General features: G+C 36.5%; 1 protein-coding gene across 1 annotated transcript; it reads right to left on the reverse strand.

Moving 5' to 3' along the window:
* Positions 1-5,038: 5,038 nt before the first annotated feature.
* Positions 5,039-10,246, reverse strand: LOC142664392 (embryonic protein UVS.2-like). Its single transcript, XM_075843462.1, has 9 exons — positions 10,120-10,246; positions 9,921-10,038; positions 9,040-9,218; positions 8,855-8,936; positions 8,576-8,703; positions 8,319-8,434; positions 6,180-6,405; positions 5,619-5,737; positions 5,039-5,293 (listed from the first exon to the last, which is right to left on the reverse strand). The coding sequence occupies exons 1-9, from the start codon at positions 10,244-10,246 to the stop codon at positions 5,039-5,041; spliced, it is 1,350 nt and encodes a 449-aa protein (XP_075699577.1).
* Between the last annotated feature and the right edge of the window lie 3,649 nt (positions 10,247-13,895).

Genomic DNA, 13,895 nt, shown 5'->3' on the forward strand with positions numbered 1-13,895 from the left:
GGTTTAGGTGACATTGGTGTTCGCAGTGTGCTGTCGCCATTTTTTTTGTGTGCTATCTCTCCTATCTATCTATCTATCTATCTATCTATCTATCTATCTATCTATCTATCTATCTATCTATCTATCTATCTATCTATCTTTCTACAGTATCTATATATTGATATCTTTATTTAAACAAGGAGGTGCATGAGTAGGTATATAACTCTACAGAGGAAGATTTTCAAACAGTCTAAAAATATTTTATTTCTGAAGAGCTCTATCAGATATCACTATAACTTGGTCCGATGAAGCCAACTGCAGACTTTCAAATGCTGTTAATAGTCACAACTGTGTTTATTACTCAACAGAAAACCTCCTTGCAACAAATGAAGAACAGATGTGTCTCCCTGGGGTTACAGTTTGGGCGGCCCTTTCATGTAAAGGGGTAATTGGACAAATCTTCCACAATACAACGGTTACATCAGACCTGGACCTTATCATGCTCCAAGAAAATGTAATACCACAACTGTAGATGGAGCATGAAAATGAAGACTTCGATATCCAGCAAGATGGAGCCCTCCTCACTTTGCTTTAGCAGTGCATCATTTTCTTGACGAAAAATTACCCAAAAGGTGGATAGGTAGACTAGGTCCGGTTGAATGGCCACCACGATCATCAGACTTTACCCCGATGGACTTTTTCTTTTGGGGAGTTATCAAAGAGCAGGTATATTCAAGAAAACCACACACTGTTGATAACATGATGCAGTTCATAAAAGAAGCAGCCAAGTAATGATGCCACTACAGGACTATGCGCCAAACTTAAAAACTAGATCACAGCAATGTGTAAATAGTGAGTCCGCCAATGTGATCATATAAGAGGTTGTACTTCATTGTTGTGTTATTCTATAAAATACTTTTTAAACTGTATACCTATTATTATTATTATTATTATTATTATTATTATTATTATTATATTTACCTGTTATTTAAACTGTATACCTACTTATGCACCCCCTGTATATACAGTGAAGGAAATAAGTATTTGATCCCTTGCTGATTTTGTAAATTTGCCCACTGTCAAAGACATGAACAGTCTAGAATTTTTAGGCTAGGTTAGTTTTACCAGTGAGAGATAGATTATATATATATAAAAAAAAGAAAATCACATAGTCAAAATCATATATATTTATTTGCATTGTGCACAGAGAAATAAGTATTTGATCCCCTACCAACCATTAAGAGTTCAGCCTCCTCCAGACCAGTTACACGCTCCAAATCAACTTGGTGCCTGCATTATAGACAGCTCTTACATGGTCACCTGTATAAAAGACTCCTGTCCACAGACTCAATTAATCAGTCTGACTCTAACCTCTACAACATGGGCAAGACCAAATAGCTTTCTAAGGATGTCAGGGACAAGATCATAGACCTGCACAAGGCTGGAATGGGCTACAAAACCATAAGTAAGACGCTGGGTGAGAAGGAGACAACTGTTGGTGCAATAGTAAGAAAATGGAAGACATACAAAATGACTGTCAATCGACATCGATCTGGGGCTCCATGCAAAATCTCACCTCGTGGGGTATCCTTGATCCTGAGGAAGGTGAGAGCTCAGCCGAAAACGACACGGGGGGAACTTGTTAATGATCTCAAGGCAGCTGGGACCACAGTCACCAAGAAAACCATTGGTAACACATTACGCCGTAATGGATTAAAATCCTGCAGTGCCCGCAAGGTCCCCCTGCTCAAGAATGCAAATGTACAGGCCCGTCTGAAATTTGCAAATGAACATCTGGATGATTCTGAGAGTGATTGGGAGAAGGTGCTGTGGTCAGATGAGACTAAAATTGAGCTCTTTGGCATTAACTCAACTCGCCGTGTTTGGAGGAAGAGAAATGCTGCCTATGACCCAAAGAACACCGTCCCCACTGTCAAGCATGGAGGTGGAAACATTATGTTTTGGGGGTGTTTCTCTGCTAAGGGCACAGGACTACTTCACCACATCAATGGGAGAATGGATGGAGCCATGTACCGTCAAATCCTGAGTGACAACCTCCTTCCCTCCACCAGGACATTAAAAATGGCTCGTGGCTGGGTCTTCCAGCAAGACAATGACCCGAAACATACAGCCAAGGCAACAAAGGAGTGGCTCGAAAAGAAGCACATTAAGGTCATGGAGTGGCCTAGCCAGTCTCCAGACCTTAATCCCATCGAAAACTTATGGAGGGAGCTGAAGATCCGAGTTGCCAAGCGACAGCCTCGAAATCTTAATGATTTACAGATGATCTGCAAAGAGGAGTGGGCCAAAATTCCATCTAACGTGTGCAAACCTCATCATCAACTACAAAAAACGTCTGACTGCTGTGCTTGCCAACAAGGGTTTTGCCACCAAGTATTAAGTCTTGTTTGCCAAAGGGATCAAATACTTATTTCTCTGTGCACAATGCAAATAAATATATATAATTTTGACAATGTGATTTTCTTTTTTTTTTTTTGTATAATCTATCTCTCACTGGTAAAATTAACCTAGCCTAAAAATTCTAGACTGTTCATTTCTTTGACAGTGGGCAAACTTACAAAATCAGCAAGGGATCAAATACTTATTTCCTTCACTGTATATATATATATATTTATATAAATCACAAAGAAGTCGCAGCCCTCCAGCAGAGCTTCAATTAAATTTGCAGCTATTTGGCATTATACTGTGTGGGAGGCACTATGGTAGCATGATACTGTGCGGGAGGCACTATGGGAGCATTATACTGTGTGGGCTGAACCGGGTGTGTATGAACGTGGATTGAGCGGCATTAGAGGCGTGACTTAAATGAAAAAAGTTGTCCCTCTTTGCAGCAATTGAAAGTTGGGAGGTATGTTCATTGTACAACTTCATCTGTAGCCCAGCCGTTTATTGGGGTCTATCTTGGGGTCCGTGACCTTGAAATCCCCCTGCAGCTAAATCCATATACCCTTTTGAGGGTTCAGGGTGCATACCCAGGTTAGCCGGCGCCAACCCAATTACTGCTGTTCCTTATTCTAGTGTGCCGCACTACAGCTCCTAAATTGCTACAAACTCTGCATTTCTACTAACTATTATTGGGAAGTGTGTTGTTGCCTCGCCTGTTGGACTTCAGACCTGAGAACCGGCATCGATACATTTGCTTTATCAATTAAAGCAACATTCAGAGGCTTAACACTCATCCTGATCTAGTCCTGCTCACAGAGCTGAAAGCCTAGGCAGTTCTCTGTGCGCTGAACAGCCTGGACAAAATTTTACCTATGATCATGACTTGTGATGTTAATTTATTTAGCCTGCTCAGTATTGTCTACAATGGTCACAAATCTTTTAGCTCCGTGGGCAGAACTTGAAGAGGATACGTTTTCAGCCTTTGAATGTTGCTTTCTTCCAAAACCGGGAAGGGGGTGTTTGAAGTAGAGTCACGGGTTAAGTCCACTCCATACATAGGTATTGCATTGTATTGTACCAGCACTCAAATGATCGCTTGTTCAAGAACCCGTGGGGACTGTAAAAACAATTTAATAAAGTACAAACAAATATTAGAAGTTCAAAAACCCCTTTACTCTCTAAGGTAATGTAAAATATATTAAAAACAAGTCCTAATTATTACAATATAAGATAATATATGGAGATACAACAGGTACTGCCAGTGTGTAAGAGAAAGCCTGTCTGTCTGTCCGTCCATCCATCCATCCATCTATCTATCTATCCTATCTATCTATCTATCTATCTATCTATCTATCTATCTATCTATCTATCTATCTATCTATCTATCTATCTACCTATCTATCAATACATATTATTAGAAATTCTTCAGACATGGCAGACAATGTCATACACCTTTATATTATCACATACATATTCATGCATTCAAAATAATTGAAACTGGAACATATTATTATTGATGATGCAATAAAAACTTTATTTCCCAAACAAAGCAAGTATATAGGAGAAATGGAGTCTTGTGAAATAATTTCCTAATCACAACTACAATTTACTAAAGTAAAAGAAAGTCAAGAACAATAAGAGAATTTATCTTCAGTAATGATAAGTCATTTCCAGAATGAATTGTTAGAATTGTATTATATTCCGGTGTGTAGTGATCTCCAGTCATACTGTAGAGAAAAGAAATAAAGATTCATTAGAAAACTAAATCTGTACAATTCTCTACATTTTATTCCTTGTTATTATCAATAGTTGAGCCAAGCATGTGTATGTAGGAGTCAGGAGGAATAGTCAGAAGAACAACCTATTATAAGTATATGGACAGCTTTATAGTGTCTCTCAGCCTGGAGGACCTAGCACTTCTATATATGACATGGACAGCATAATGATCCTCAATGTGTAATGCTCCATATCCCCTGCGGTGGTGCTGTAGGGTAGTTGAACACTTGCTAATCTCCTTCATAAAGAGGGTCTAACAAAGGGATACCTGTGATTTTCCTATCAACAGGATACACTCCTAACAAAAAAGGATTGTCCAATGTGGACTACCCCTTTATTTAATTGTACAAATACATATCTAAAGATTTCATGAAAAAATTGTACATTCAGTTTCTGAAATCTTAGTTTTTAATGTTTAGATTTCAATTAATTATTGATCACTCGACTGAGAGAATTTAGAGGTTTCCATTACTCTCATTGATGACAATGCAGAGATGGTTGTTAATATGAGGTCATGTCTACATAAAAGTTAAGGCCTGGATCCAAATTTTGTACACCTCAGCTGTAATTATCACTGTGAATGATGTGATGTATAATTGACCTGTAATAAAACTCTATAATCAAAACCCTTAAAGGTCTATAGATTTATAATAACAATCATTGGTAACTTGTGTTTTCTAGAAGAATAAGTTGTCATAAAAGCTTCTACTTGTCTGACTCGTGTTCCTTCTGTGTAAAGATTGTGCCATGTCGGCCTCTGCCTATGTGACCCGTGTCAAGGTCTTTACTGGAGGATACAGGTTGACTGTGGCAGTGGAATTAATTCTTCATTAATAGTTGTATGTCTGCTTCACTTGGGAGATAAATAGTATATGTGCTATGTATGTGAAGAAGATATATAGAGGAGACTGTAATACTCACTGAATATATATGACGCCTGGAACCCTCTCATCTGAACGGTGACATCACTAACAAATGTCAGCACCAGGGTGGTCCCAGTAGAGGTGATGGTAGGGATCATGTAGTTACCACAGAATGGACCCTTTTCTCTGGACCCATCCATTATCTTTAATGAATCAGAGAAGCAGAAATAGCCATTTTCCGTCTGGAAATCATTAACAGTCAGGGAAACCTGTAAAGATCAGAAGCAAACATTGTAATTATCCAAGGTAACACAACTGTAATAGAGAATATCGGTATATTTTATAATATATACATTATCAATAAGCCATACATGATAGTAAATTGTGAATGGTTGTGAAAATTCATGTCGATAATTCATGCATTGATTTCTCATTCAGCACTTTATATTATTATGGCTATTATAAATAACATTTGCTTAGATAGATAGATAGATAGATAGATAGATAGATAGATAGATTGAAAGATTGAAAGATTGAAAGATAGATAGATAGATAGATAGATAGACAGATAGATTCATTAGACAATCTTCTTACCCTGTTTCCCACAGGAGCTGTGATTGTGTAGACACAGTTCAGGTTTGGAGGATAGGCATTGGGATAACCGGGGGATGTAATGTTTCTGTCCGGTGTAAAGAATGTTCCTCCACATCGTACTGGTGAGAATATGTTTTAAAGCAGTAAATTAATATAAAAAATGTATAAACAATGGGGAAGATTTGTTCATAATTGTGCAATGTATGAATGGTGTGCCAGTCTGCAGAATGTGCCATATTCATCAACAAGGTGAATCTACCATTCATATATAGCAATGACGGGTCTGACCAAGCCTTGTTTTTAACACTTAGTGTTGTCAAATGTTGACCAATGTGTCATGCCTGATGGAAATGTAAAGTCCTGTCCACTTTTCTTCTTCCATTATGTTCTGCTGATCATTGGAGGTCCTGGAGGTCAGACTCCCACTGATCACAAATGATTGGACTCTCCTAAGAAGAGTCCACCAATATAAATTCCAGGAAAACTGTTTTAGGTAGTGGAACTGAACTACAATGACAATGTATTGAGTTATAATACAAGAATTAGGATCTAATACTGTACCTGAGCTGTATGAAGCACTGAAGCCAGCCCCGGTAACACTGCCATCACTGGAAAACTCCACCAGTAACTGGCTAGTTGACGCAATAATTGGAGGGATCAGTCCTGATCCACAAGTTCTGTCCAACAACAGAGGATATGTCTTAGTGGGACCATCATAAATCTTTATATAGTCAGATATACAATTAGGAGATGACTCGACATCAAATGCCACAAATTTCAGTGCAACCTAAAAATAAAAGAAATAAATAAATATTAGATGTCAAATTAGCTGAATGAACCACCGACGACAGTAGTAAAAAAAGAAAAGTGAAAATAATTGAGACACCTAGAGCGACTTAACTCTAGTATACATGTGTGACAATGAACTTATCTCTGGTATATCTTGAGAACCATGAACAAGAGAAATATTGGAAGAGTAAAGGCCATTTTACACTAGTCAATTATCGGGCAAACGCTCATTCATAGAACGTTTATTGCTGATAATTGCCCTTATAAAAGGAGAAAATGAGCACCGATCAACAAGCTGTCTCATTGATCGGCACTCGTTTACACTGCCCAGGTCGGGCCGAGTAAGAGGGCCTTAAGTGCTGAACATCAACCTCAAAAACAAGAAAAATCATAAAGGATGGTTTAAATCCATTACATAAGGGACGATTAGATTATAAATAATTTCACTAGGGTGATTAACAAAATATGAACAGAAGAGAAATATTAATCAAATTAATATGTTGTGTGACCACCCTTTGCCTTCAAAACAGCTGCAATTCTTCTAGGTACACTTGCACACAGTTTTTGATGGAATTTGGCAAGGATGTTGTTCCAAACCTCTTGGAGAACTAACCACAGATTTTCTGTGGATGTAGGCTTCCTCAAATCCTTCTGTCTTTTCATCTAATCCTAGACAGACTCGATGATGTTGAGATCAGGTCTGTGTGGGGCCATATCATCACTTCCAGGGCTCCTAGTTCTTCTTTATGCTGAAGATAATTCTTAATGACATTGACTGTATGTTTGGGGTTCTTGTCCTGCTGCAGAATACATTTGGAGTCAATCAGATGACTCCCTGATAATATTCCATGATGGATAAGTATCTGCCTGTATTTCTGAGAATTGAGGACACTATTAATCCTTACCAAATCCCAACTCCATTTGCTGAAATGCAGCCCCAAACTTGCAGGAAAACTTCACAATGCTTCACTGTTACTGGCAGACACTCATTATTGTACCACTCTTAACCTCTTCAGCAAACAAACTGCCTTCTGTTACTGCCAAATACTTAAAATTTTGACTCATCAGTCCAAAGCACATCGAAGATATGGCTTTTTGGCCGCAATTCTTCCATGAAGACCACTTCTGGCCAGACTTCTTCGAGCTGTAGGTGGCTGTACCTACGTCCTACTGGTTTCTGACAGTATCAAGTTAATGGCAGTGCTGGACAGCTTGATGTGTCTTTGATCTGCTGCACTAAATTTCCTTGGCCAACCACTGCCCATTTGTTTCTGCTTCTACAAAGCAGTTTGAACAGCATATCTTGAAACCCCAGTCTGCTTTGAAATCTTTGTCTGGGAGAGACCTTGCTGATGCAATAAAACTACCTCTTATTGCTGTGCTCAGTTTTGCCATGGTGGACCTCTGACATGAAACTATCTTCCACAACCTCACATTTGTAGCAGAGTTTGGCTGTTCCTTATCCAGTTTTAAGCCTCTTACACAGTATTATACAAATAATGAATATGTTTCCACCTACATATGAAAATGATGATGGTTAGCACCTGTTTTGTATAATTGGTTATTCATAAACCTGACTATAATCCTACAAGATCCATGACTTGTGTGCAAGTGTACCTAGAAGAATTGATGCTGTTTTGAAGGCAAAGTTTGGTCAAACCAAATATTGATTTGATATAGATTTCTCTTCTGTTTATTGTCTTTGTGTTTTGTTAATTAATAAAAAAAAAATATTAACACTTCTATTCTTGAAAACATTCTTACTTTTCAGCTTTGTTCCACAACTGCCTAACACATTTTGCACAATACAGTATATATAAAGTCCAAGGGTTATTCCATTCTGGATTCAGGTAAAAAAAAAAGCTACAACTTTGGCTCCATGTATATAGTTCTGATTCTTCATTTAGCTACCTGATTCGATGGTGTTCTTATCAGCCAGACACAGTTGGCATTATTTGGGTAGGCTGATGGGTAATTGTCTGAGGTCAGATTTCCAGCATTGTTATTAAGCAAATTAGCACAAACATCTATAAAAATAAAAATAAAATAAATTAATGACTGTTCATATGTATGAAAAATGTATTTATTGGTCCATTATGGTTCTATGGTATAAAGGTGACAGATCTTGGATACATCTTTCTAAAGATACTAGACCTGCAGGAACTTACTGCATTGATACAGACGGTTAATTTTAGCGACATCTAGAACACTCAGTCCATCTCTTTGTCCGATTGGGACGTTTGGGTCCGGCTTGGGCACAATGGTGGGCTTTCCTGGATTGATAGTGAATGTGTACCTGTCAGATACAGGAGACAAATGAGAAAGCACGAAACATGAGATTGTGACAGAAAGATACATCATAGAACTGAATATTTCAGAATTTTAGAATGATTTTTGACTTTATATAATATTCTATTATTACAGTTTACAGTAAACAATGAACTTACTTGTTATAATGCATCACTGATCCATAGTCATACGCCAGACCAAGATTATTAGTCTTTTGAATGTCAAAGTTTGAAGTGTCATCTTTAAGACAAGAAATCTCTATTGTTAGTCTCATTGTTGTAATAAGAACAATATAAAAGTATCATGAGATGAATTAATTATATATTTATGATGAGGCCATTACTTGGTAAAATATTCTCAAACATGATGGTGACATAGTCATCCCGGTCACTCCTCGTATGTTCATGGTAGAAGCCCAGGGCGTGGTCGAGCTCATGTTGTATTATTCCTCTAAACATGCAACCATTTATACCTAATCCAACATACTGACTACCACCTACTCGTCCGATATATCCTGTACACCTGAAAATATATAGGAATTAACATTTTATTATAAATTAGAGAGCGATGAAATTAATCTAAAAACAAGGAAATATAACCAGTAGAATTAAAGAAGACACATAGGTTATCACTAATACATAGTCACATTGGGTCTGTCAGAGTCGGAGTTGATCTTTGTATGAGTTTTGCTCCTGATCATAAAGAGGGGTATAGAGTAGAAAATCCTTTGACATGATATTCAAATTCCATAACACCAGTATATGAACAAAAAGTTGTCTTGACTACAAGTCCATAGACAGAAGGCCAATACAGACTGCCATGGATGTCTTTATTCTACTGACATAAGACAAACTCTAACTGCTCTGTGTTCTCGCTAATAAATAAAGATCCTGAAGGGGAGATCCCACTTTATCAACTCAGAATTCCCTAAAAGAGTTTCTGAAAATCGGTTTTATAAACCAGACAACCTTTTTAAGCTCTTATGATCAGAATGTTCAGTACTGAAAATCGATATAGTCAAATAATAAGACTTCATTAGGGGATTGTTGACTACCAAGGCTCATACAAATAGGAATTCCCCAAATAAGTTAGTAGAAGAGATATAATTCCCATTGCTTCACTTGATTTCAGACCTATAAATTATAATGATATCTTATAATATTCTGCATGAACTACTGTAAAGTTTTATCCCAAGAATCTCAGAGCTTAAATAGTAGAACCTACCCGCCTGAAGACGAAATGTTGAGAAAGTCATTCTCTGCTGTCCGGGGCACAAACTTCACACAGGTAAGTGCTTCAAATTCCTCCATGGAAGTCTTAAACAAGTTGCGGTGCCAATCACCTGAGGATAAAAGAACAGATAATGAATGTATTGTAGGACAGTTATAATGGCCACCTTAGGTATAAATAATAAAACACTCACTATAATTAGAGGAAAGAGTGTAGGGCACAATGACAGTGCCATCTGATGATTTGGGCCACAGGCATCCTTTACAGTTTATAGCGCTGCGTCCTGTTCGTATTAATATGTCTCCTTCTTTTACGGCCATGGTAATTTCTAAATGAAGAAAACAGTGAAATTTGAAATGCTATATTTATGCTTTACAAGACCAATAATTGTATATATATATATATAACATTTAATCTACAGTATGATGAGATCAAGTCTTATGGACAACATAGAGAGAGATTAATAAATGGTTGGACTTTAACTTGAGGGATGATTTTGAAGGAAACTACTTTGTATAATACTGCTTTATGCCCTATTCCACTATGTGTTTGAGGTTTATAGACCACTCTATACACAGATGTTTCCTGAATGTGTTCTGAGTAAGGTCCAGTAATGTATCACCATATTGTTGGGGTTAGTATAAGATATGATGATGGTTGAAAGTGCTTGAACACTTTGTGAGATTATTCTAAAATCTATATAAGTTTTGTCATCTTAAAGAGCCTCTGTCACCACATTATAAGTGCCCTATCTTCTACATAATGTGATCGGCGCTGTAATGTAGATTACAGCAGTGTTTTTTATTTAGAAAAACTACCAATTTTGACTAAGTTATGACCTATTATAGATTTATGCTAATGACTTTCCTAATGCCCAACTGGGCGTTTTTTAGCTTTTGACCAAGTGGGCGTTGTAAAGAGAATTGTATGATGCTGACCAATCAGCGTCATACACTTCTCTCCATTCATGTACTCAGCACATAGTGATCCTGCGTTGTTCACAATGTGCTGTCACTTACTCACACATTAACTTTACTGAAGTGTCTTGAGAGTGAATAGACATCGCCTCCAGCCAGGACGCGATGTCTATTCACAATCCCAACACTTTGGTAACGTTTGTGTGGGACTTAATGACAGCGAGCGTGATTATCAATATGCTGTTACCTTTATTGGCTTCAATTATTCTGTCAAAGGTTCCTGGATCCTCCTCCTTATTCTTAATTTCTGTAAATATTGTAAATATAAGAATGAATATAATGTGGTAATCTGGTATCATACATTTATCTTCATCCATTCACAATATATATATATATATATATATATATATATATATATATATATATATATATATATATATATATATTTATATAGTATTAAGTATATCTTAATACTACTGGTAGTTGTCATTCTACTATTATCTGTAATTCTACCATTCAATGTAAGAATTTAATTATACATCCTATATTATTAGGAAATTTATATCACATCTATTTGATATATAGTTTACCCAGAATAGGGCAATTTTCATATCTCAGTTTCAGATATTTAAATATCGATCAATTATAAGAAAGTCTTTAGATGTTGATGACATCACAGTGATGGTGTTATGTAACTCCTACTAAGGCCTCATGCACACAACCATAGTAGTGTGCACGGCCCGTGATTTACGGCTCGGATGGCCGCGGAGTGTCATCCTCAGGCTGCTCGCAAATCAAGGACCGTGCACACATTCATTTTAATGAGCCCGGACCGCAAAATGTATTTTCTGTTGAAGTAAATGAGAAGTATATAGATGATTACAGAAACCACTGAAGGCTAACCAATAATTATTTGGCTGTTTCCAGCAATTTATGTAAAGACGCTTTAGGGCAAAGCCTTCCACCACGTTCCACCATAAATCACATTGGATGTAGTTAGTTACTACTTAATGTACTCCGATACACATATTTTCTGAAAATGTTTGGCTGCCTTTTCATGTCTTATATATAAATCACTACAAATATGCTGTTATCTTTACATAGTTAGTTAGTTAGTTAGTTAGCAGGTTAGTTAGTTAGTTAGTTAGTTAGTTATTTAGTTAGTTAGCAGGTTAGTTTAGTTAGTACTATGTACTAATGACAATTACTCAGCCAATTTATAAGGATTTATAAAAGTTGAATATAAATATGTGAACCATTTAGATCATGTTGTGTTCATATATGTTACCATGTTTTCAGAGTTTTCAAGTCTAGTAAATATAAAATAAGGGACTAAAGATACATTTGAAGATTATAAAAAGAACAGGAACAGCCCAAATAACATTAAAAAAGTTCTTACCATATTTATTTAGTCCAGGTACGGAAAGCTGTAGAAGAAATATCATTACTAATATATCAATATATATGTCATATATAGAAAGTTATGTATGCCAAAAATGTTTGATGTAAGAAAATAAAAATGTCTTTAATACTCAAAACATAACGGATTTTGATGTACTACAATTCCCATCATGAATTGTTGATTTAGTGTAAAGAAATGTCTTCATTAAAATAAAAATATAATTTTTTTGCCAACTATATCCATGAATCCCTTGGAAACACTACCATTTTTTGTTTTTTCATTTTCTTTATTTCCTCCCTGCCCTCCAAACACCAAAACTTAGCCATATGTGGGCTTGCTTTTGCAGGACGAGTTGTTGTTTTTTTCACTAAACCTTTTAATGTACCATATAATGTACTGGAAAACTGGGAATTCTTTTTTTTTTGTGGGGGGGAAGTAGAAAAAAAAATCTATTCCACCATTGTTTTTGGAGTTTGTTTTTATGGCGTTCACAGTGTGTTAAAAGGGACATGTCAACTTTATTCTGCAGGTCAATACAATTACGGCGAAACCAAATTTGTATCATTTTTTTATGTTTTACCACTTTTAGAATGAAAAAACTATTTGTAAAAAAGAATGTTTTGTATTGCCACATTCTGAGAGCCATGACTATAATTTTATCATCGATTGAACGGTGTAAGGGCTTATTTTTTGGGTACCATTTTAAGGTACACGTGACTTTTTGTTCACTATTTATTACATTTTTTTTGTCGGGTTAAGGTGACAAAAAAATAACAAGACTGGCACTTTTATTTATTCTTTGACAGTGTTTCCTGTGCAAGTTAAATAACGTTATATAAGAATAGTTCAGACTTTTACAGACGTGGCTTTACAAATTATGTTAATATTTATTTATATTTACAATACATTAGGGGAAAATTTAGAAATGGGAGTTTTTTGGAACTTTTAAAAATGTATTATGTACATTTAAAAAACCTTAATTTAACTATTTTTTTTTTATTTATTAATCCCTAAGAGACTTGAAATAGTGATCGCTGGATCGTTTGCACAATATACTTCCTGCAGATAGGCCATCAGTTGTCAGTGCCTGGACAATCTCTTTAAGAATATATATGCAGGTCTCACATACAGTCTTTAGCACTATTTGGCCTGGCTTCATAGTATTATTACAAAAACATGTATTCAGACAGTGTATGAATGCAGCACAATGCCATAGAATATTATCTCCAGGGTCTGATATATTTATTTTATTTTGTGGTCTAAGTGACTTAAATCTGGGGTTTGATTCTGAGCAAGGAGGAGGTACATATAATATGTGTGTGTATCATACACACATATTATATGTACCTCCTCGGTGCTCCTCCGTGCTGATTCTATGGTAGAGACTCTCTGTCTGACTGTTACTGCTTTTCAACTACCCGCCCGCTTGCCTTCACGGACGAGCAGAAAAACAGCAATGCTGAAGAAGGGAGCCCCTTTAGGGATGAGGGCCCATGACAATTGCCTAGTTGCCCTCCCCCATTAATGCCGGCACTGCATGTCGCGAAGAAGTTAAGAATAATAATAGAAATTCCACGGCCTGAGTATTCAAAAGCTGAGAATTCTCAAAAAATAAAAGTTCCTAAATGAGAAGTTGTAAAGTAATGGAGG

Source organism: Rhinoderma darwinii, chromosome 12 (assembly GCF_050947455.1).
Source record: "Rhinoderma darwinii isolate aRhiDar2 chromosome 12, aRhiDar2.hap1, whole genome shotgun sequence".
Taxonomy (NCBI): domain Eukaryota; kingdom Metazoa; phylum Chordata; class Amphibia; order Anura; family Rhinodermatidae; genus Rhinoderma; species Rhinoderma darwinii.